Source organism: Balaenoptera ricei, chromosome 20 (assembly GCF_028023285.1).
Source record: "Balaenoptera ricei isolate mBalRic1 chromosome 20, mBalRic1.hap2, whole genome shotgun sequence".
Classification (NCBI taxonomy): domain Eukaryota; kingdom Metazoa; phylum Chordata; class Mammalia; order Artiodactyla; family Balaenopteridae; genus Balaenoptera; species Balaenoptera ricei.
The window spans coordinates 45306436-45327350 of NC_082658.1; the positions used below are offsets into that span (position 1 = coordinate 45306436).

The 20915-nt window shown below is 47.0% G+C and overlaps 2 protein-coding genes across 4 annotated transcripts in view; one reads left to right on the forward strand and one right to left on the reverse strand.

Annotated features, from left to right (window-relative positions):
• Nucleotides 1-7138: 7138 nt before the first annotated feature.
• Nucleotides 7139-19605, reverse strand: LOC132354886 (histone H2A.N). Of its 3 annotated transcripts, none has more exons than XR_009499446.1 (3): nucleotides 19307-19605; nucleotides 17666-17984; nucleotides 7449-7524 (listed from the first exon to the last, which is right to left on the reverse strand). XR_009499446.1 is itself a non-coding variant. In XM_059907004.1 (2 exons), exons 1-2 carry the CDS (start codon nucleotides 10093-10095, stop codon nucleotides 7177-7179), a joined length of 510 nt encoding a protein of 169 aa, XP_059762987.1. In that variant the 3' UTR covers nucleotides 7139-7176. The 3 variants fall into 3 exon arrangements, 1 of the variants encoding a protein (XP_059762987.1); XR_009499447.1 differs by having other exon boundaries at nucleotides 17666-18029; XM_059907004.1 differs by lacking the exons at nucleotides 17666-17984; nucleotides 19307-19605 and adding an exon at nucleotides 9934-10095 and having other exon boundaries at nucleotides 7139-7524.
• The window catches only part of MYO1D (myosin ID), a 350569-nt gene continuing 348898 nt past the window's right edge, over nucleotides 19245-20915 (forward strand). The window contains exon 1 of the mRNA XM_059907002.1: nucleotides 19245-19422. Within this exon, the coding sequence (XP_059762985.1) occupies nucleotides 19328-19422 (95 nt within the window). The 5' untranslated portion in view covers nucleotides 19245-19327. The remainder of the gene's footprint in view (nucleotides 19423-20915) is intronic.

A 20915-nucleotide genomic window follows, 5' to 3' on the forward strand; every position in this document is an offset into this window, starting at 1 on the left:
CTGACCGTGGTGAGGCTTGGTTCCTGGCCGGTGGGTGCAAGCTCGTGCTCCACCCAGGCAAGGAGTGAACATTTATTGAGCGCCAACTATGTACCAGACACTGATTAGGCATCCTACATGCCTTATCTCATTTGGTCTTCCCACCAACCCCGAATAGATGGTATGATTATGTTTGCAAGGAAGGAAATAGACTCGGAGGGGCAAGGCCACTTCCCCAAGCTCTTTCAGCTTGTAAGTGGTAGAGCAGGAGTGGAACTCAGGACTCCCTGGCATCAAAGCCCAGACCACTCAAACCAGGAAACTGCCAGCTCTTCCAGTGACCTGGGTATCAGAACACAGCAGGTTGCCATGGCCCCAGCAACAGCTACAATAGCTAGAGCCACTCTATCCCAACTCTGTGTGCACCCCATCCTCAAAAATACACTTCCTCTGGTCCTGGAAGTGAGCCTGTCCCATTGTGATATCCTTTCACTTTGTTTTGTCTTTTCCTTCTGATGCCAGCTGCAGAGTTGTATCTGTGTCATTTGATCCTCCTGGGTGATTCCTTTTGCAGCACCTAATGCTGTGTTATGTCCTAGTAATAATAGATGGGGATAGTGCTGCTTGGCGGGCTGGGTGCCAAGCACCTAAGATACTCGTGCTCGTCCACTCAGGGCAGCTGAGCGTCCCCTGAAAGGCAGCTCCGAAGACCGAGGTGGGAAAGGAGTGAGGTAGACAGATGTCGATCACCTACCTTCCCCCCCAGCCCCCAACCCATAGCTCTGGGCAGCAGCCCCTTCCTTCCAGACAGGCAGGACCAAAACCCCCTCCTGCCCCAGCAAGAAAAGCACCTCACATGGCCTGTAACCCTCACTAAACCCTCCCGACCCACCTCTGGGCCATCAGAGGGACAGCAGAACGGCATCCTTCACCCCCACCAGGTAGGCGGTTGAGAGTAGGAGCTGAGCCAGGGAAACTGCGGTCTGAGGTCTGCCTCCTCTGCTTGGAAGCTGTGTGATCTTGGACAGTTTCCTCCAAGTGTCCCCATCTGGAGAATGGGCATGACAGCAAAACCTATGGCCTCCAGTTGTTTTGAGGATTAAATGAGATGATGCATTTAAAATGCTCATCACAGAGAAAGTGGAATGGTGGTTACCAGGGGCTGGAGGGAGAAAGGAATGGGGAGTTGTTGTTTAATGGGTACAGAGTTTCCGTTTGGGAAGATGAAAACATGCTGGGGAGGAGTAGTGCTAATGGTTGCCCAACAGTGAGAATATGCTTAATGCCGTGACCATATACTTAAAAATGATTAAAGTGGTCAAGTTTATGTCATGTATATTGTATCACAGTTTTTTTAAAAAGTGTTCATCACAGTATGACATACAAAAAAATGGGGGCCTCTTTGACATTCCTCAAACATGCCCAGCTCACCCTGCATCCTGGTTGGGCTTTGCTCAAAAGTCAGGGCACAGGTTGCCATCAGGAGGGCAGGATCCACGCTTCATTTCCGTCTCTCGATCTACGTGCTGGTTAAATAGGTGGATCCACTTCTTTAAAATTCCCTATATTCCTGGACTCCTTGCTGCTGTTGTTCCCACGGCTCCCTCCCTCCCTTTGGTCAGATGGCTGCTCAAGAGTCACCTCTACCGAGAAGTCTTCCCTGATCACCCCATCTGAAGGAGCATCTCCCATTGTCCACACTCCCCTGGCCTGATGTGGTTTTTTGAATGGCACTTTTGCTACCGGACAGTGCACTAAATATTTGTTTATTGTTTCTTCCCTTTCAGAGTGTAAGTTCCACGAGAGCAGGGACTTGACTGTCTTATACTTTACTCTGCTGACCTCCAGTTCCTAGAACAATGCCTGGCATTTAGTAGGTGCTCAATAAACACTTGTGGAAGGAATGAACATAAAGCTTAACTATTGTCACTGTCATTCTACAGCGGGGATAGGAACTCTAGACCCATTCCCAGCACTCGGAAGCCCCCTGGGGTGTGGCCGCCAGGGGGAGGTTTAAGGCAGGAGGGTTAAGCCCGTGGGAAGCACTCAGAGAGGGGAAGGCAGCAAGCACTGGAAAGAAAGGAAAGTTGATCTGAATTTGAGTCGCAGTTTTAAATCCCTGATTTGATTCCGAGTTCATACTTGTTTGAAGTGTTCGGGCCCTTTTACGGGCTAGTGAACAGCTTTCCAAGGAGACAGAGGCCAGCAGGGAGGGGTTTGTGTACACGCACGTCAGTCCTCCTCTGAGCTATGGGCGTGGACAGACATCACAGTGAAGCCAGTCTGCCTTGCAGGAGCAAAAGCCAGCAAACTCTCAGAAGGGCTGGGTCTGGCAGCAGCGAGGGAACAGGACCAGAAAGCAGCGAGAAGGGAGAAGGCTGGAGGAGGGCAGGGCTGGGCCGGGCTCCCCACTGGGAACAAAGGCCAGATTTGCATTTCCTCTACATCAAAGCAACTGGACCAGTGGACATAGAGACCATTAATACAGATTTCCCCCAGGGGACATTAGGGCATGTGCACGTGGGCAATGGAGTGGGGGCGGGGTGGGGGGTCTCGGGGGGTGGAGCAAGGGAAATTATACTGTCAGTATGAGAAACAGTTTCATGTACATCACTTGACTTTTACCACAACTGTGTGCAGGGGGCATTACCATCACTATTTTACGGATGTGGAAACAGACGTGAGCAAGTGACTACCTGACTGCAAGTTCAGTGCAGACTCTTGCCACTACACCAGGCGGCCCCTAAGTTCAAAGTCAAGATCAAGCTGGCGACTGTGAGATAAGAGATGGGGAAGAGGGTTAGAGGCGAGTCAGACAGTCTTCCTCCATTTCCATTTCTTGACCACCTTCGAAACCATCTTCTTCAACCTGCCCCACTCCAGGGTTCACGCCTCAGCGACACATCCTCATTTCACCCCCTTGTGCCTGGACTTAAAACCTGATTGGCTAACCTCTTAAAGTGAAAGATAAACAGCAGGTCTTAGTGAAAGGTAGTTAGACAGAATAATAAAAGTATCGATAACTTAGGTCATTGCACAGGGAGTTAGGCGTGCTATCTTGGTCCTCTTTGTATTTCTCGTGAATACAAAAACTAATTTGACAAGATACAAGCACCCCTATGTTCATTGCAGCATTATCTACAATAGCCAAGATATGAGAACCACCTAAGTGTCCATCAGTGGATGAATGGATAAGGAAGATGTGGAATATATATACAATGGAATACTACTCAGCCATAAAAAAAAAGATGAAATCTTGCCATTTGCAACAACATGGATGGACCTGGAGGGTATTATGTTAAGGGAAGTAAGTCAGACAGAGAGAAACAAATATCGTATGATTTCACTCAAATGTGGAATACAAAAACCAACAACAAAAACATAAACAAAAGATAAAATAAACCAACCAGACAAAACAAACACATCAATACAGAGAACAGGGCTTCCCTGGTGGCGCAGTGGTTGAGAATCTGCCTGCTAATGCAGGGGACACGGGTTCGAGCCCTGGTCTGGGAAGATCCCACATGCCACGGAGCAGCTGGACCCGTGAGCCACAACTACTGAGCCTGCGCGTCTGGAGCCTGTGCCCCGCAACGGGAGGGGCCGCGATAGTGAAAAGGCCCGCGCACCGCAATGAAGAGCGGTCCCCGCACCGCGATGAAGAGTGGCCCCCGCTTGCCGCAACTAGAGAAAGCCCTCGCACGAACCGAAGACCCAAACACAAACAAAAATAAATAAATAAATAATAAAGTAGCTATTAAAAAAAAAAAAATACAGAGAACAGAGTAGTGGTTATCAGAGGGGAAGAGGCAGGGGTGGGGGGAGGATGAAATGGATAAAGATGATCAACTGTACGGTGATGGACGGTGAGACACTGCAGTGTATATAGAAGTAAACATATAATGTTGTACACGTGAAACTTACACAATGTTATAAAGCAATGTTAGCTCAATAGAAAATTAGTTTTAAAAATAATGAAGAGGGGTAATAAAATACTAGAGCAAGAGAGGAAGGCTGTGAAATCTGTCTTTAGACGTCTTTCCAAAAAAAGTGTTTTGACAATTTTAAGTGTTTCTGCCAAGAGTACAGAACAGCTTCTAACTGAGATGCAACCAAATCCTTAGCCCAGAAGTCAAGCCTGGTACCTGTGATGGGTGACAGGATTTGGGGAGAAACTGTGTTTCCCTCTAGACTAAGTCAGACCCCAGCACTTGGGGAAGGAGAATCTCGGGGGAGTTTGAGACATTAGGACCCTCTCAGCTCTTGAGTCAGCTGGGTTGACAATTCCCCAGGACAACCATGGGCTGGAAGAGGTTTGCGTCACTACCTGGCATTTGTCTAAACCCTAAGGGTCTATACATTCCCAAAGCCATCCTAAGATGCTTGTTCTTGATCCCCAGGACGGCAGAGACCTAGCAGGGAAGCCCATGTCTGGGCTTACAGCTGCCAGGTTGCCTTCAATGCCTCGACTGTCCATGTCTAGTTACCCACCTGGGCAGCATCTCTACCCCCTTCGAGAGCGCAGGGCCAGTGGTCCAACTATGGAGAGAATCGGGGAGGGCTTGAGTGCCTCCCAAGTGGAGCAGAACGCCCCCTGATCACTTCATACAAGCTGGCTTTGGGGTCTGCTGACAACATAAAACCGAGAAGGTGCACTTCAACGAGTGGTCACTGGGTGTCACCCCTGCTTCTTAGGCAAGAGCCCTCATGCGTTAGCTAACACTGAACGGTGCTGGAGAGAGAAAATTCCTTCTCTGAGATTCAGTTTACAGGCCTGACATCTTCCGTGCCTTCTGTGAATCCCATGAGGTTTTGCCCCTCTCTTCCCACTGCTCCCCGCCACATCCTGGCTGGCCTGGATTCGACGGTCCATCATGCAGTAGCTCCCTTGCTCCTCTCTCCTTCCTAGTTCACTCTGCAGAACCCACACTCTGCATTCTGCAGCCAGGCACTGGAGCAGATACATGCCGTGGAGAAAGTCACACAGCAAGACTGGCTTTGCTTTCAATTCATGACCACAGACCTTAAGCAGGTGCTCAGTCCTGGGGAGCCATTTGTCCACATATGTCCCAGCTTCACACTCTTAGTCCCTTAGACAACAACTTCATATCTTATCTGCAAACTTCCCATGTCCCTCCTCCACTTTCACTTGTTTCACTCAAAAAAAAAAAGTACTGATTTCCTCATTTTTTCATACCAAATCTCTAAACTTCCCATATTTGTACACATCTTCTCCTCTTTCATTTCTACTCTGAATCCCATCCCCACCATCACCCTCTCAAGGTCCTTGGTCCTTTGCCTTTTTCTACGTTCTTCTGAATCTCCCTCTACGCTGGAGAATTCCCATCAGCAAACAATGGCGTTCTAGTACCTATCATCTTCAAAATCTCTGAACCCAGTGACTCTCCAACTACCAGCCCAAGTCTCTGTTCCCTTTCAGCGCTAAATTTCTCCCTTTGTCTCAACACCATCAGAAAAGCTGTCTCCACTGACTAGCTCCCATTCACTCTTCAACCTGCTCAAATCTGGCTGATACCCACCCTGCTCCAGTGGGCAGATTTCTCAATGGCACCATGATCCCCTTGTCACCAAGTGCAACAGACACAAGCATCTCCTTTTAACACTCTCCCCAGGATTGTGCACAGTGGACTGGACCCCTTTCTCCTCTCCTGGCTTCCACGACACTACCCTCTCCTGATTTCTCACATTTCCCGCCCTTTGTTACCTTTGTCTGTTCTCCACTACCTGAATCTAAATATTAGAATTTCTTTGGTCTTGGTCCGAATTGTCTTCTCTTTTCCTTTTTATCCCATCTTCCTAGGTAATCACACCCATTCCTGCTGATGTATATGTTGCTATTTTATGCTGATTCCCAAATTTGTATCTTTGGTCCTTCCTACCTGTTTGACATCTCCGTTTGCATGTTTCACAGGTATTTAAGACTTAACCTGTCCGGAATGCAAATCTCAATTTACACCTCTCCCAAAACACCTGTCCTCCTTCCTAGAGTCTTGTCTATTTCTATAACCAGCCCCACTGTCCACCACACTGCTCAAGCCCTAAACTTAGGAACCATCACTTTTTCCTTCACTTCTCATATCCATTCCATTAGCAAATTCTATTGATTTGATCTCAAATTCTGTTTCATGTCTCCTCACTTCTTTTCATTGCTACCCACCATCAAGCAGCCCACCATCATCCCTCCACTAAACTCATGCAAAACATTTCGAACAAATCTTCCCATTTCCACATTCCCTTGAATCTATTCTTGACACGGCCTCAACAGTGAAGGAAATGTGCTGTATCTTATTCTGAGTATATATAAACATATATATGTAAAACTTTGAGGTATGCTTAAGATTTATACACCTTACTGTGGGATAAACCTCAACTAAAAACAACAAAAACCTAAACAAGATGTCAATTCCCTAGTTAAAATCCTTCAGCAGCTTCACATTGTCCTTGGAATAACAAACCAACCCTGCATGACTCGGCCCCAGGCTTTTTCTCCAACCTCATCTCCTAATGTACTTCTTTCTTGCTTGCTAGAACCCGGCTGCTCTGACTTTCATTTAGTTTCTCTAACAAGCTAAAAGCTTTCCTGCCGGCCTCAGGACCTTTGCTCATGCTGTTCCCTCAGCCCAGAATCCTTCCCCCCTTCTTTTCCTTCATGTCGCCTACCCACGCTTTCCCAGACCACAATGTCTAAAATATATCAGCCCATTTATTCTTTCTGCTCCTAAATTATTGTATTTTTATACTACTATTATAATTGGTTTGTTTTTCCATGGTTGGGACCAGCTTTTACATTTGACTGACACTTATTACATACATGCTATTATGCTAGGTGCTATATAGATAAACAACGTCATGGGTCTTATACTCAAAGAGCAAACAGACCCCTTTTCCCTTTATTTTTTAGTTTCCATAAGTCAAGGTAGGGGTGCTTAAATTAAGAAAAAAAAATCCTCAGTTCATATCAGGGCAGCAGCCCCTACCCTGGGGCTGGAGTGGGGGGAGCGATGGTAAGTCCACAGTGTAACATGTTGAATTGTGTCCAAAAATACAATAGGTAAGCTCAAAACAGGGCAGATGCATGCTTCAGAAAAAATGTTAAAAACCATAAGCAAGCATCACACACAAGAGAAAGTGCCTTTCCTTTATTTATTTATCTATTTTCACAAATTAAGTCAGAGGCTAAAAATGCAAGACCCAGAGACCAGGTGTGTCACACCGAGACCACCACTGCAGCGGGTTCTTCTCAGATACTTCATCTTCCAGATCAGTCCTCCAGCGGATCCAATTTTGTTTGACAAGTGTAATCATTTCAACAACAGGGCCATCCAGATTCACTTCATTTATTCCCAAGCTCTTCCGAGAGCATCTCTGCTTGACTGCCTCAAGGATCTCTCTGCTGGTGACGGTTCTTCTGTGGTTGTAGAGGGACAGTCTAACCGCCTCCAGGCTAACCCGTTGCAGCCACCACTCCTCCAGAGCTCCCAGTACATCCAAGATCCAGGAGCACCCCCTGAAGTCTGGGTGGGTCTGGGACAGAGACAGCATAAGGGTGAGACAGAGAAGTGAAGGCTCCCACAGTCAGGAACGTATGGTCCAACCCAGCACCCGAGTACCCACGGCTTCTGTGGATTCATGCGTCCGTGGAAACATACGACCCACCCAAAGGGACAACGGTAGGGATATGATGAAGGAAACTAGGCCATTGTACCTATCGGCTCTCTCTGAGGAAGAGGGAGGGAAGGGAATTTGTAGGTATGTGAGAAAGATAACCTTTGGATAATACAAACTAACTCTGGTTACTTCAACTTTTGCGCCTTGGTTTTTCCTAATAGAAGCAGTTAACATCTGGCACCTTCTGAAGATGGAAAATATAGTTTTAGCTTCCAGTATACTTTCACACTCTATATTCATACTAGTGAGCATTTAACGCTTTCTAATTTCCCGCCTTACTTCCTTGTGCCAACAGGATCTCCAGCCAACCTGGGAATACTTGCTCTTCCTCAGGTGTGTCCCTATGTTTTCCGGTCCCCATGCCACTGTGGATCTGTCACCTCTACCTCCCATGCCTGCACCCAGCTCCACCTTTCAAATCCCATCCATCCTTTAAGGCTCTTCCCCAAGTGCCACCTCTGGCTTTTCTGCATTCCACACAATCCCCCCACTGAGGACCAGAGCACTTTTTGTTCTCAGAGCCTGTGTCACACACTGCCTATGTCATTAGTGTCCTTGTCCGAAGTTAGAGAGGCAGCAGAAACAGTCCAAAGAACGCTGCCCTGAGAATCACCCCTCCTGGGCTCTAATCCTAACTAGACACGAGCCATCATGTTAGCAAGTCATAGACTCACACTGGGCCTCAGTTTCTTGAAAGGAAAGGTTTGAGGTGGGATTCTAAACATTCCTCGTGGTTTTCATAATTTACAGGTATTTCCTCAGTGCGCCCCCCAACACACACACACACACACACACACACACACACAGCAGCAGCACTGTGAGCCCCTCTACAGCAGAGCCCTCATCGTTTTCATCTGAGCTCCCGCAGCAGGCCTGGCTGGCACTTAGGCACTCAATACGTTTATCCTACCGACATCTGGTTTTATCCTCGCAGCGCCCTGAAAGGCTGACCCAAGGTCACGGACCTGACCCTTTGGAGGCTTGAAGAAGCAGGGCGGCCTGCTAGACCCACAAGGTTAAGGACAGGCCAAGGAAAAACTAATGCTCAGTAGACTTCTTAGTCCAAGTACTCCCACCGAAGGCCTTTCCAGCCAAATGCAGGATCTCCTGCAGGAGCTTGCAACTGGGGGGTGATTTTGCCCTCCAGGGGACATTGGGCATTATTTGTGGACATTTTTGGTCGTCACACTGGGAGGGAGGGTGCTACTGGCATTTAGTGGGTAGAGGCCGGGGATGCTGGTCAACATCCCACAATGCACGGGACAGCCTCCCGCGCAAAGAATTACCCAGACCCCACTGTCAACAGTGCTGTGGTTGAGAGCCCCGTTCTGAATCACACACCTTCTCTCCTTCTCCTGTCATTCCTTAATCCCATTTTCCCTTCTTCTCCCAGGATAAACAACAGATTCCAAACGATACTACTGGAATACAGGGGGCTTCGGTACAATTACAGACACGAGCACTCAGCCTTGCTTCATGGGCATGAAGAAGTAAAATCCCATTAACATATGCACACTATTGTATATAAAATAGATAATCAACACGGACCTGCTGTAGAGCACAGGGAACTCTACTCAACACTATGAAAAAGAATAGATACATGTATATGTATAACTGAATCACTCTGCTGTACACCTGATACTAACACAACATTGTAAATCAACTATACTCCAATATAAAATAAATATTAAAAAAAAAAGAAGTAATATCCCAAATCAAGCCTTAACACATCTTTCAGAGAATCTCCTTCCTGTCTTCCCCATAGCTTCTCTTGAAGGGGAAGACTTTCCTGAATTTGTTTTCTACAATTTGTATGCCATGGGGTGAGGTGTTGGGTGGGCAGGAAAAAAGGAATGAGTGCCTACCTACTTAAAGAAATTTCTAAGTGTAATACAGATGACCATTTAATGAAAACCTGCTAGTTGCAACTCTTCAAAGCGACAGAACAGACGAGGTGGTGAATCCCCTCTCTGCAGGAAAAGGGGAGGGCATTTAAGAATCACTTTACAGATTAGCTATCAACAGATACAAGAAAGGGAGACACCAAGGGCTCAGGTGTTCAGAGTTGCTGCCAACAGAAAGAAAGGCAAGTAGGAGAAGATAGCAGCCATTCACAGATCCAGTTTATAGCAGCAACTTTTCGGGAGCTCAACGTGTGAGGAAGGACTCCTGCACCAGAAGTTGAAGTTAAGGTCACACCCAGGGCCACTAACATGATACCTGTCTTGGCCATCCTCAGTTTGCATAAAGAGAGTCCCAACTCACTTGCTTTAGGATTTTCCCCATGTAACTAAAATATGCCTCTTTCTTCTTCCTCCTCTTCTTCCCAAAGGCGGAGCTGGCCCGCTCATCTTTCTCTTTGGCTGGGATATAAATTGTGGGCTTCTTCTTAGGGAATCGTAGGCCATGTAAGCAAATGAAGTGCATGTGGAAGACTTGTCTTTACACTTCTAGCTCAGAGCACTGGCCGTAGGCAAGGGCAGTGCTGAAGAGGTTTTATAGGGAGTGCTGGAAGACACTCTTTCCTAATAAAATCAGTCATTAGTGACTGCACTTGCAAGAGATGAAGGCTCTCAGAATCCTCAAGAGATATTAGACGTAGGGTCTAAAGCCAGCTTGTGTTACCTTCCCGAAGGAGCATGAGGTGGGAAACTCATGTGTGCTTTGGCTCTATCCCAGGTGAAAGGGAGCACCCATTTGAGGTAACAGCCATCCATTTACCAGGTAATGCTCATTTCAGAAGTTATTCTTTGTATGTGCCTAACTCCAGGTGTTCTTATGACAATGGTTCTTAGCCATGAAAATTCCAATTCAAAAGGACCAGAAGTGGGATCCTGGAAGCCGTATTTTTCGAAAGCATCCCAGGTGTATCTAATGACCAGCCAGATTTGGGATTCATGGGTCTATAAGACCTTCCTAAAGCAACTACACCAGACTCGGGGGTGGGGTTGGAGAAGCTCCTCACAGATGTGATGCTTAGGCCCCGTGTATTTCTATCTGCCTTGCGAGAGAAATGTCTCTCTTGAAAGGCAAGTGTGTGCCTGGTTATGCAAATGCAATTAGGAACTCAGGAGGCAAAGCTTGGATGGGAAAGCCAGCAAGTCACTGTACCTTCAAGACTGAAGGTTGAGAAATTGTAGATAGAGAGGCCGTGAACTGCCTGCGATCAGTGTATCAGCTCAGCTACAAGGACGTGACCAGCCTGACACGAACCAGCAGATAAGAGGACACCAGAGAACCAGGGTTCAAAAGACAAAAAGGACCAGAATGGAACACTCTTTCCTCTCCCACCTGGTTATGAGCCGTATCGAAGTCCCAGTAGAGGGACTGGTGAATAAGGAAGTACTATCAGCTTACATTTATTGAGTCCTAACTATGTCCCGGACCCCATGCTAGGTGCTTAACATACTTTATCCCACTTAATTATCATAGCAATATTACGAGGTAAGATGTATGTATTACTTGAACTTTACAGAAGAGGAAACTGAGTCTCAGAGGGCTGACGTGACTTGCCTGATGTCACATCAGTGCATAAGTGTCAGAATCAGCCCCTGAGCCTTTGCTTCTAACCCCACACTCTACCACCTTCCAGACCTGAACACCAGAGCCCCACGACCCTTATAATTACCCGTGTGTGCTCTGTGCAGTCGCTATGTGTATCATTCATTGATGGAGAACTTGGAATGTAACTTATCCATAGTGTAGGCTCAATTCTTCTGAATTAATCATTTGATCACCACCACGGAAGCTAAACTGAACCCTTCCGTGAAAGGAAAAAGTGATTCCCTCTTACCTGTGTCAAAGCCACGTCCCGCCCACCACTCCAACTCCTCCTCCCATTTCACCATTTCACCAGCTTCCTCTCTCATTATTTCTCTGTTTAAAACATCATCTATGCCTAGAGCACACATTGTATGATGAAGTGAATTGGACGTTTTAATGCACAGAAGTAAATGAAAACTGGCAGGTATCATCAAGGCATTGTGGGATGGTTCACTGGAACCGGGCAGTGGGAAGGGTCAGGCCAGGAGGGAACTGAATCACTGCCATAATGTCAAGATGCTGGAGAGCATTTGGGGGAAGGGTGAGAAGAACAGATGTGGTGTTGCCATGGGAACGTAGCACAGAAGGCCTAGCCAGATGGCATTCTCTTGATGCAAAATATTCGGCAATTTTTGATCCCCTACTAAGTGTGAGGTCCATGGTTATGCATGGAAATGGTAATAAATTACCAATACGAATCACAAAACTCAGAGGAAAACATGATCAGAAGACGCACCAACATCTATTAGAAATCTCAGTCTCCTAAAAAGGACATGAAATCAATGATTACATGCTAATAATTTCCCTATCCTGAAGATAAAAGAAGAAATTACACTAATAGGCATGCTAGCTCATATTCATTGAGTGCTTGCTACCTGCCTTGAATTATACAATTCACCTTATAGACATCATCTCATTTCATGGTTTTAACACTCAGAGATGGGTTTTATCATCTCTTTAACAAAGATGAGGAAACTGAGGCTTATCAAGATGACCTAAGATGTTCAAGGTCACACAGGTAGTAAGTTGCAGAACTAGGAATTGAGCTGCAATATGTCTGACATCAAAATTCCCATCAATATTTCTCTAAATTAGGCCCCCTGCCCACCGGCAGCAGAATCCCTTGGGCTGCTCATTAAAATGAAGACCCCCCCAACCCCTATCCTACACCACCGGTACAGGTATCTAAAGTTTGGGTACCACTGTACTACCTCCGCCTCTTGAGGATGGGAAAAATGCTACTCTGAACTGAAGGGCTATTCTGGACAGAAGGGCTAAATAGAGACTTGGAAAGGATGGGAACACTGGGAGAAAGTGACTGTGACATGGCTAAGAGATAGCAGTCAGACACAGAACTTAACATTGAGAAGGCAGAGTTCAAAGAGATCAGAGAAAATAGTGTTAGGGTTCTATGGATAGAAACCCTAAAAGGCAGGTCAGCTCAAAAAAAAACAGGAGGCTCTTCCTTAACTGGCTATGACCTCGGCTCCTCTCCTTGATTACAATTCACTTCAATCTGGTCCTCTCTTGGTGGAACAGCAGATGCAAAGGGCAAACCAAGTTCATACATGCGGATTATGAGTAACCGGAGCAGAGGATGGGAGTGTTGGGAGCTGGCTGACATACAGGGCACGGAGCAAGTCTGAGCAGTGATTCAGGAGTCAGATTGAGTGAAAGGGTGTTGAGCCCGCTTTTGTGTGGAGACATCTGCATGGCATGGAGGAGGCCTAATGAGTCAAATGCCTGGTAGATCCAGGCATTGTAGTCAATAGCATATGGTAGAGGGGATTCAGGCATTGGGTGGGATACTGGATCACTTGGCCACTGAGGTCTTCTAGGTTTTGTGGATTCTACTTTTCAGTCATTAAAAATTCCCCCCTGTATCATTTCTTTAGAGTTCAGGTTGTCAGAATTTGGATAGAAGTACTGCTCATCGTATTCTACCTCTAGGTAGTCTGAAGAATGAATCCAGTTGACTGGATAAAGTTAGAGGGTCACACTGTGCATTTTAACATCATCTTATTTCATGATCTTAACACTAGGAGATGAATACAGCCGCAGCTCACCAGCTGAGAAACTTCTCATGAACGGCAGGAGGAGATGGGGTCTGGGAGGCAGATTAGAAGACGTCACCTTGAGTATGATGTCACACTCTTCCTGCAATGTCAGTTCTCTGGATACTAATCAAACATTAATGGCGGATGTTATCTGTACTAACTACTTGCTATTCTGTCAGGTGGAGGGGAGAAAGGAATTGGACTTTTCCTGACCCCAGCAATATTTTCTCTAGCCTCTACTCCAAGCTTTTAGAAGAGAACAAGGAGAATGGGGAAAAGGAGGACATCAGCCTCCCACTTAGAAATGGGGTAGGGAGGTCCTGGGGTTACCCAGGGGAGATCTAGGGTGCGGCTCTCCTTTTTCTTTACTACACACACACACACACACACACACACACACACACACACATACACTGTCTTACAAGTGAGTATTCATGTTGGATAGTGGAAGCAATCCACTACCCAAATCGGAAGTTGTATAAGTTCTGGTCTCAGCTCTACCAGTGCCTCACTCTGACCTAGTCAAAGTCAGAAGCTCTTTCTGGGGCTCACTTTCCCCATCTGTAAAGGGGTACATATGTTTGATTACATGGCCATTAGGATTCCTTAGAATCCTGCTACCCAGGGAGGTCTGGTCTACAATCTGGCTGCAGCAGCGTCACTAGGGGATCCTGTTAAAACGCAGATTGCAATTCAGTGAGTTCAGATCTACTCAGGTGGGACCTGAGACTGCATTTCTAACAAGATCCCAAGTGATTCTTATACACCTTAAAATTTGTGACATCCTGCCTTAAGATGCAGGATTCAATCCATGAATTGATTGTGGATGTGTCTTCCCTCTCATGGGTTCCTAACACACTCCCAAATTTTCTAGCTCTAGGACTCCTTCTAATGGCCAGAATAGCTTGAGTTATTGATTTTCTGGCATAGGGCACAGAGAAATGTCACATGCTCCCTGAAATATAACCCTACATCTACACACCCCCATTTACAAATAAATTAACTCACTAATTAATTCACTTACTCGATTCAAGAAATATCTAAGGGGCATCAGGCACAGACTGAGGGCTGGAGATAAAAGGATGAGTAGGGCATGGCCTCTGTCCTAGCAAGTTGAGGGACGTGCCTGGACAGCCAACTCCTACCATCTGACCCTGTCTTTCCTGAGGCTTTAAACAATGTGGCTCCAGTGCCAACTCCCGGGGACGTGCTCTTGGGACAGCCCTTTTCTGGTGACTCACGGGATACTGACAGTCATGCCTTGCTTAAGTTCTTCTCCATTCCCCAATGATTAGGACCTGTGGTGTGATCCCCCTCTTAGCTCAGGGGTTCTTTTTTTTCTTTTTTTTTAATTTATTTTTTGGCTGCACCTCGCGGGATCTTAATTCCCGGACCAGGGATCAAACCTGGGCCACAGCAGTGAAAGCGCCAAGTCCTAACCACTGGTCCACCAGGGAATTCCCAGGGGTTCTTTTTTTTTTTTTTTTTTAACATCTTTATTGGAGTATAGTTGCTTTACAATGGTGTGTTAGTTTCCGCCCAGGGGTTCTTAACTTGGGATCCACAGACAGGTTATTCTGGGCCTGGGAGAATCAGGAGAGTCCACGTGCAAACTGTTTTGCATATGTGCTTAAGACATTTGTCTTGGGAGAGAAAGTTCCCGTGTTTTCATCAAAGGACAATGAAACCTAAAAATTGGAAACCAGTGTCTTGTTACTATCCACTTGCTGCCCTGAGACCCTGGCAGTTGCAGCCACTTTCCTTCTCTTCTTCCTCCTCCATCTCCTCCCCCTCCTCAGCTGCTATCATCTCCCAACTTCCTTTGCGCTTAGGTTGATTATGTTAAAAGTAGCTCTGTCTATAGTATCAGCCATTTCAAAGAGCTAAGGGAAGACCCTTGTCCCCAACTCAGCATCGTCACAGGTAATCACAGCTGAACCACAGGCACAGCGGGCAAGAAACTCCTAGAACCCGGAGACAGGTCTTGAGCAATTGGTCCGCCGTCCCTCTGTCTTTAATAGCTAGAGGTGAGAAGGTGAGCTTCTTAAGTCACTTTCTGGGCTTTCAGGGTAGTTTATGACAGTGACCTCTGCTATGAAAATTCCCTTTCCTTTGGGCTGTGAGATGTCTAAAGAGTGAAAGGCAGGGGTGAGGGAGTTGGGGGTGGGTGGGGGGAGGGGTCCACAGGTGGGCAAGTCATCAATGACACCAGGGAGACAACTGTTGGGTCTGTTTTTACTCTAAAAAATTTAGGCTTCAGAAACCATAGAGAGCATATACGCTGTCTTTGATGTATCGTTCTTAGTTCAAATCCAACCTTAGGCATGAAAGAGGAGGATGTATGTTTTGGATAATATCTAGGGCAGAGGGTTCCATATCATTTCCATATGGTTGTGAGTGCATTAGGAAGTTATTTTGCAACATAAATTCGCCTTTCTACTTCTGCTCTAGAATAATTGGGGCTTATACAATAAATTTATAAAATGCCCTTTGAATGTACTTTGTGACTATGTCTCTCCTGGCCTTCCTGCTTCTGTCTTGTGGGACTTATGCTGAGCCATCTTCCCGCATACAACGCACCTGGTAAAGAGAGGGAGGGTGGGCAGCCCAGAAACATTCTGGGAAAGTAGAAGAATGGGAGCAAATATCTGCTGTGGAAAATTCAGAGTTGATTTTTTAGGGAGAACCCAGAGCAGATCCTCTGCAGCTGGTGTCAACAGCAGACGGGTTTTTCGGACAACAGCTTTTGTTCAGTGTGAACATGTAGCATGCAGGCCTGGCCCCAAGAGAGAAGTGAACACAGCCCTGAGACCTGCCTGCAGGGGCAGGAGATGAGAATGAGATAAACGCTGCACAAAGAACGGCTTTTAATGCAGAAAATCTACCAACAAGGGTGGATTTACAAACTCACATTACATAACCCATAGATTCACAGATCATCCCCTATTCCTTCATCAAGCAAGCGTCTATTAAGAGCTTCACACGCTAAGCACTGTGCTACTAGGGGCCAGAGCTACATCCAAGAACAGGACAGACACAGCTTCCAGTACTCATGGCCCTGACACTCTAATGTGATAGATGGACAATAGGTTTGTTAAAGTGCATTCAGCCTGTAACGAGGATGACACTTCCAGGGTGCTGTGGGGGCACAGAGGAGGGACTTAGCCAACCCTGACTTAGGAGATCATGGAAGCCTTCCTGGAGGAAGTGACGTTGAGGCTGAGGGCAGAGGGATGAGCAGAAATTAGCTAGGCCACAGGGGTGAGAGGCAGGACAAGAGGGAAGAGAATTTCAGGCAGGGAACACGTTGTACCCTCTCTGGGGCATATTTGACAACTAAGGTAAACATGAAATTATTTCATCTAAATTATAAAAACATATTTAAAATAGAAATTGTTGAAATTATTTTTGGTTTTAGAATTATTTTTGGTTTTAGTGTTTATAATCTCCTAGCATATGTATGGCAACCAGAGCGAATAGATAGATAGTCTGTACCAGAGCTTTCAAAGTGTGTGCTGGTTTTCCAGTTCTGGAATGTCTGCAAACTTCCGATGTGACTTTCATTTCTAAGTGTTACATGATTGCTTTCTCTCTCTTTTTTTTTTTCCTTTTAAGTATAGTAGATTTGTAATGTATTAGTTTCAGGTGTACAGCAAAGTGATTCAGATGTGTGTGTGTGTGTGTGTGTGTGTGTGTGTGTGTGTATTCTTTTTCAGATTTTCTTCCAAAATAGGAAAAAATTATTACAATGTGATTTCTTAAAAATAAACCTTTTAAAATTTTAGAACAGTTTTAGATTATTTGATTTTTAACTTTATATTTCAAAATAATTTCAAACTTACAGAAAAGTTGCAAGAAGACTGGAAAAAAAAAAGGCTCCCATATATTCTTTATACACCAATAGTTAATATTTTCCTACAGCCCCACTGGACAGATTTGGGTTCAGCAAAAGAGCTTCATTGGTCTCAATGCCTGATTTTATACTAATTTGCACTTTAAGTTGATACACTACACTTTGCATATGTTGTGTATATGTTTTACACATTGGGCTCCTGTACAAGACACTGATTAACACAGGAGTCCCCTTGCTTTGGCCATGTGAAAACCACAGCTGCATCCCACCATAGATCCTACCCACTGTACAACTGCTTTTGCCCTAACAACCCAGGGGATATACCTACCTCCATCTTCCAATAATCGTTTCCAATGAGTGTGGTCCCTGGTTGCTCTAAATTGCACAGAATTTGAGATTTCTTCCTTTTCTTTTTGAAACTCAGTTTTATTGTATACTAAAACATACCAATGCAAACATTTTAGGAATGTACCACACTCTATGCAATCACGCACTTAGCCACTGACCCACCCACACAAATGACCCAAGCAAAGGATGGTCCTACCTTGGAAAGTATCTAACCCAGAGGTCTTATTCCACGAACAAGGATGCTGAGATTCAGAGAGGTGTCTTCTGAAGAACGAGAGCTGCTAATGGTAGTCAGACTACAACTCATCTCTGCCTGTGACAGAGATTGGGGTGGCTTTCTCATGGCAGACGTGCTCATGCAGGAGGTGATCAAGCTGTCTTACCCTCTCTCTTGGCCAGGGTGGGTTGTTGGAAGCTGAAGCAAACGTGAGCAAGGTCCTTAGGTCTGGCTTACGCATCTCACAGTCAGCCATAGTGTAGAAGTCCAGCCAGGTCTATGGGGGCTTCTAGATTTCCTGGTAGGTTTTGAAATAGAAGATGGTCCTAATAGAAACACAGGACTGAAGAGGTGCAGCTGCCTTAGAAAGCCATTTATAATAGATTTTCACTAAGAAAATGCAGTCTAGGTTCCAAAAGAATTTTCCAAGATCAACCAATATATCTATAAATTGGAGACCACTTAAAACCCATTGTATTCCATTGAACCATTGTGCATTTCATATGTACATGTGCAAGGCACTACACCAAGCTCCTTGGTGTGTGTCAAGGGGGATATGGAGAAGTTCAGGACATGGTCCCATGCTCAAGAAGCCTACAGTAATCCCAGGGAGATGATACATAGATAGATGAAAAACTTAATAACAATATAAGATAATGTTTGATGACATGCTTAGGTGAGTGGAAGAGAAAAATAGATCACGGAACACTGGAGAAGGAAAGCAGTCTGCCATGTGGCTAAACGCTGGGGCTCATAAGTCAAATGACCTGGATGAAATTGCAGCTTCCCCACTACTTAGGTAGCCGTGCGCAAGTTACTTAAGTTCTCTAAGGCCCTTATAAAAGCTCTGGGCACTTTTGGTACCCCCCAACGTGTTAATTATTATTACTATCTCTCAGTCTGAGCGTGAACCATCATTTTAAGGATGGAGAGGATGTGAGCAGAAGAGCAGGAGAGGGCTTCGCAGCAGGGTGACAGAATCGTAATGAATTATCCACGCGAGAAGCTCCACAAGATACTTTCGTAACTTTGTTGGCATATACCAAGCCCGGGCGGAGGCGGCAATCCTGGAAACTTGATTCCACCCACCTCCTACGTTCGCACGCCTCGGCACCGCCCCCCTGAGCTCCCAGCGCCCGTCCCCAGAGGGCGCTGCCACCCCGCCGCCTCTGCCCGGCCCGGAGCGCGCCCCCGCCGGCCGCCGCGCGCGTGCGCGCCGCCCAGGTGAGGAGGTGGTGGCCTGCGCCGCGGGGGCGGCTCCTCGGCCGGGGGGGGCGGGGCGGGGCGGAGAGGCCGGGCCGGGGCGAGTGGGGCGGGCAGCCGCGGGGCCGGGGCCAGACAAGGCCAGAGGCGGGACCAGCCGCCGCCGTCTCCGTCTCGTTGTCTCTTCCCCCACAGCGCCGGGCAGCAGCCGCGGGAAAAGCGGAAACTGCCGGGTGAGCCGCGCCGGACGAGAGCGCGCTGAGGAGCAGCGGGGCGGCCTCCGTCCCGCCCAGCCCCGCCGAGCCGCCGCGGCGCCCCCTTCCCCGCGCCCCGCCCCGGCCCCGGCCCCGCCCGAGCTCGCCGCGCGCCCCCGCCCCCGCCGCCCGAGCGCGCCCACCTGAACCCGTCCGCGCCCACCTGAGCCCGTGCGCCGGCGCCATGGCGGAGCAGGAGAGCCTGGAGTTCGGGAAGGCGGACTTCGTGCTGATGGACACCGTCTCCATGCCCGAGTTCATGGCCAACCTCCGGCTCAGGTGAGGGCGGAGCGGCCGTGCGCAATGCCGCGAGCCTGCGCTTTCCCGAGAGGGGGCGCCCTTGCGGTGCGGCCGGATTGGGGGTGTCGGGGGTGCACCGAGCGCGAGGGATGGAGTGCGGCCGGATTGGTGTGTCCGGGGTCCGCTGAGCTCGATGGTTGAGCTTTCCTGAGAGAGGACGCCCTGGGGTGCGGCCGCATTGGAGTGGAACGGGCGTGCCGAGCTCCAGGACTGCGCCTTCTAGAGAGGGGGTGTCCTTGGGTGCTGTCCGGACGGGGGAGGGGGTGTCGGGGGGAGGCAGCGCTTGGGGCCAGGCAGCTAGTGCGCTGCCCCAGGTAAGTGCTGTGGGCGGGCCGGGTGACCTAATGGAAGCAAGAGTAAAGGGAAATAAAAACTTTTGGGAGAGTCGTGGCGGCCGCAAGGCTCTGGGAAGACTGGAGGGTTGTTTTGGAGAGAGGCTAGGGTCTCATCGCGGTTTCACACTTGGTTCTTTTCTTTTTTCGCTTTCGTCTTTTTTTATTTTTTCCTGGCGTGGTTCCATCACGTCATTCAGGACGCTATGGAGTGATCCCTGAGCTGTCTGTTCCGGGACACCGGCTATTTTTTAGTTACTCTCTGAACGTAATTAGACACGTTTCCAGACATCGAAGAGACTGCTCTGCTTGCCAGTGCCAAGATAAACTGTCTGAATTTGACAAGGCATTCGTGGTTTCAGTTTTTTTCAAGGAGTTGTGGATGGAACCCTTGTGTTACTGACATCCTTGAGAATGTAGTCACAACTCAACGCCCCGGGATGGGCTTCCAGGACGAGTTTGTTTTAGAAAGGCTTCTACATGGGATTATTTCACTCCTGATAGAGTAATATGTAAGCAGAGCTTTAAAGTAGTTTGACCTTTTTTTTTTTTTTTTTTAAAGAAAACATTACAGTAAATGGAGTTTCAAAATAACTGAGTTGGGGGGGGGGAGGTGTTTCCTGGAAGTTCTGACTCCATTTCTTGTAGGTTTTAAATATCGCTCCATAAACTTAAAAGTGAAAATCTTAATCTCTGTTTGGGTGCTTAACTAATCCCACTTCTCAGTATGAATTCCCCTGTTAACTTTAAGAATTTTAAAAACTTTTTTAATCTTAAAAATTGCAGTCTCCATAGTCTTCATCTGCTCTTAGCCAGGCTTCATTATGTCCCAGAGTAAGGAGCAGGGGCACAGACTGGAGTTCTACACCCACCTACCATAAACGACTTTGAGCCAGTCCGTGTGTCTGAGTTTCCTAATTTGTAAAATAATGATCTCCAAGATTTTTCTGCCCTTAGGTTCTGTTTTTGCTTTCACATATCATTGGTTGCAAAGTCTTGTGAGGCTTGCCTCTTAAGAAAGATTATTAATGTGAGCCTAACTTAGCTCAGAAGAGAACTTTGCACAGGAGAGAACTTTGCAATTTAATTCTGCATTATGCAGGGTACTTTAAGAGGTAAGGTGGGAGGGTCCAAAGAACC

Bases quoted from the DNA above. Each gene is read 5' to 3' on its own strand.
- LOC132354886 (XM_059907004.1), bottom strand. From the start codon at position 10,095: ATGCACTTCATTTGCTTACATGGCCTACGATTCCCTAAGAAGAAGCCC. The intron at 7,525-9,933 runs GTGAGTTGGGAC...TCTCTGTCCCAG, and splicing joins TGGGGAAAATCCTAAAGCAA to ACCCACCCAGACTTCAGGGG.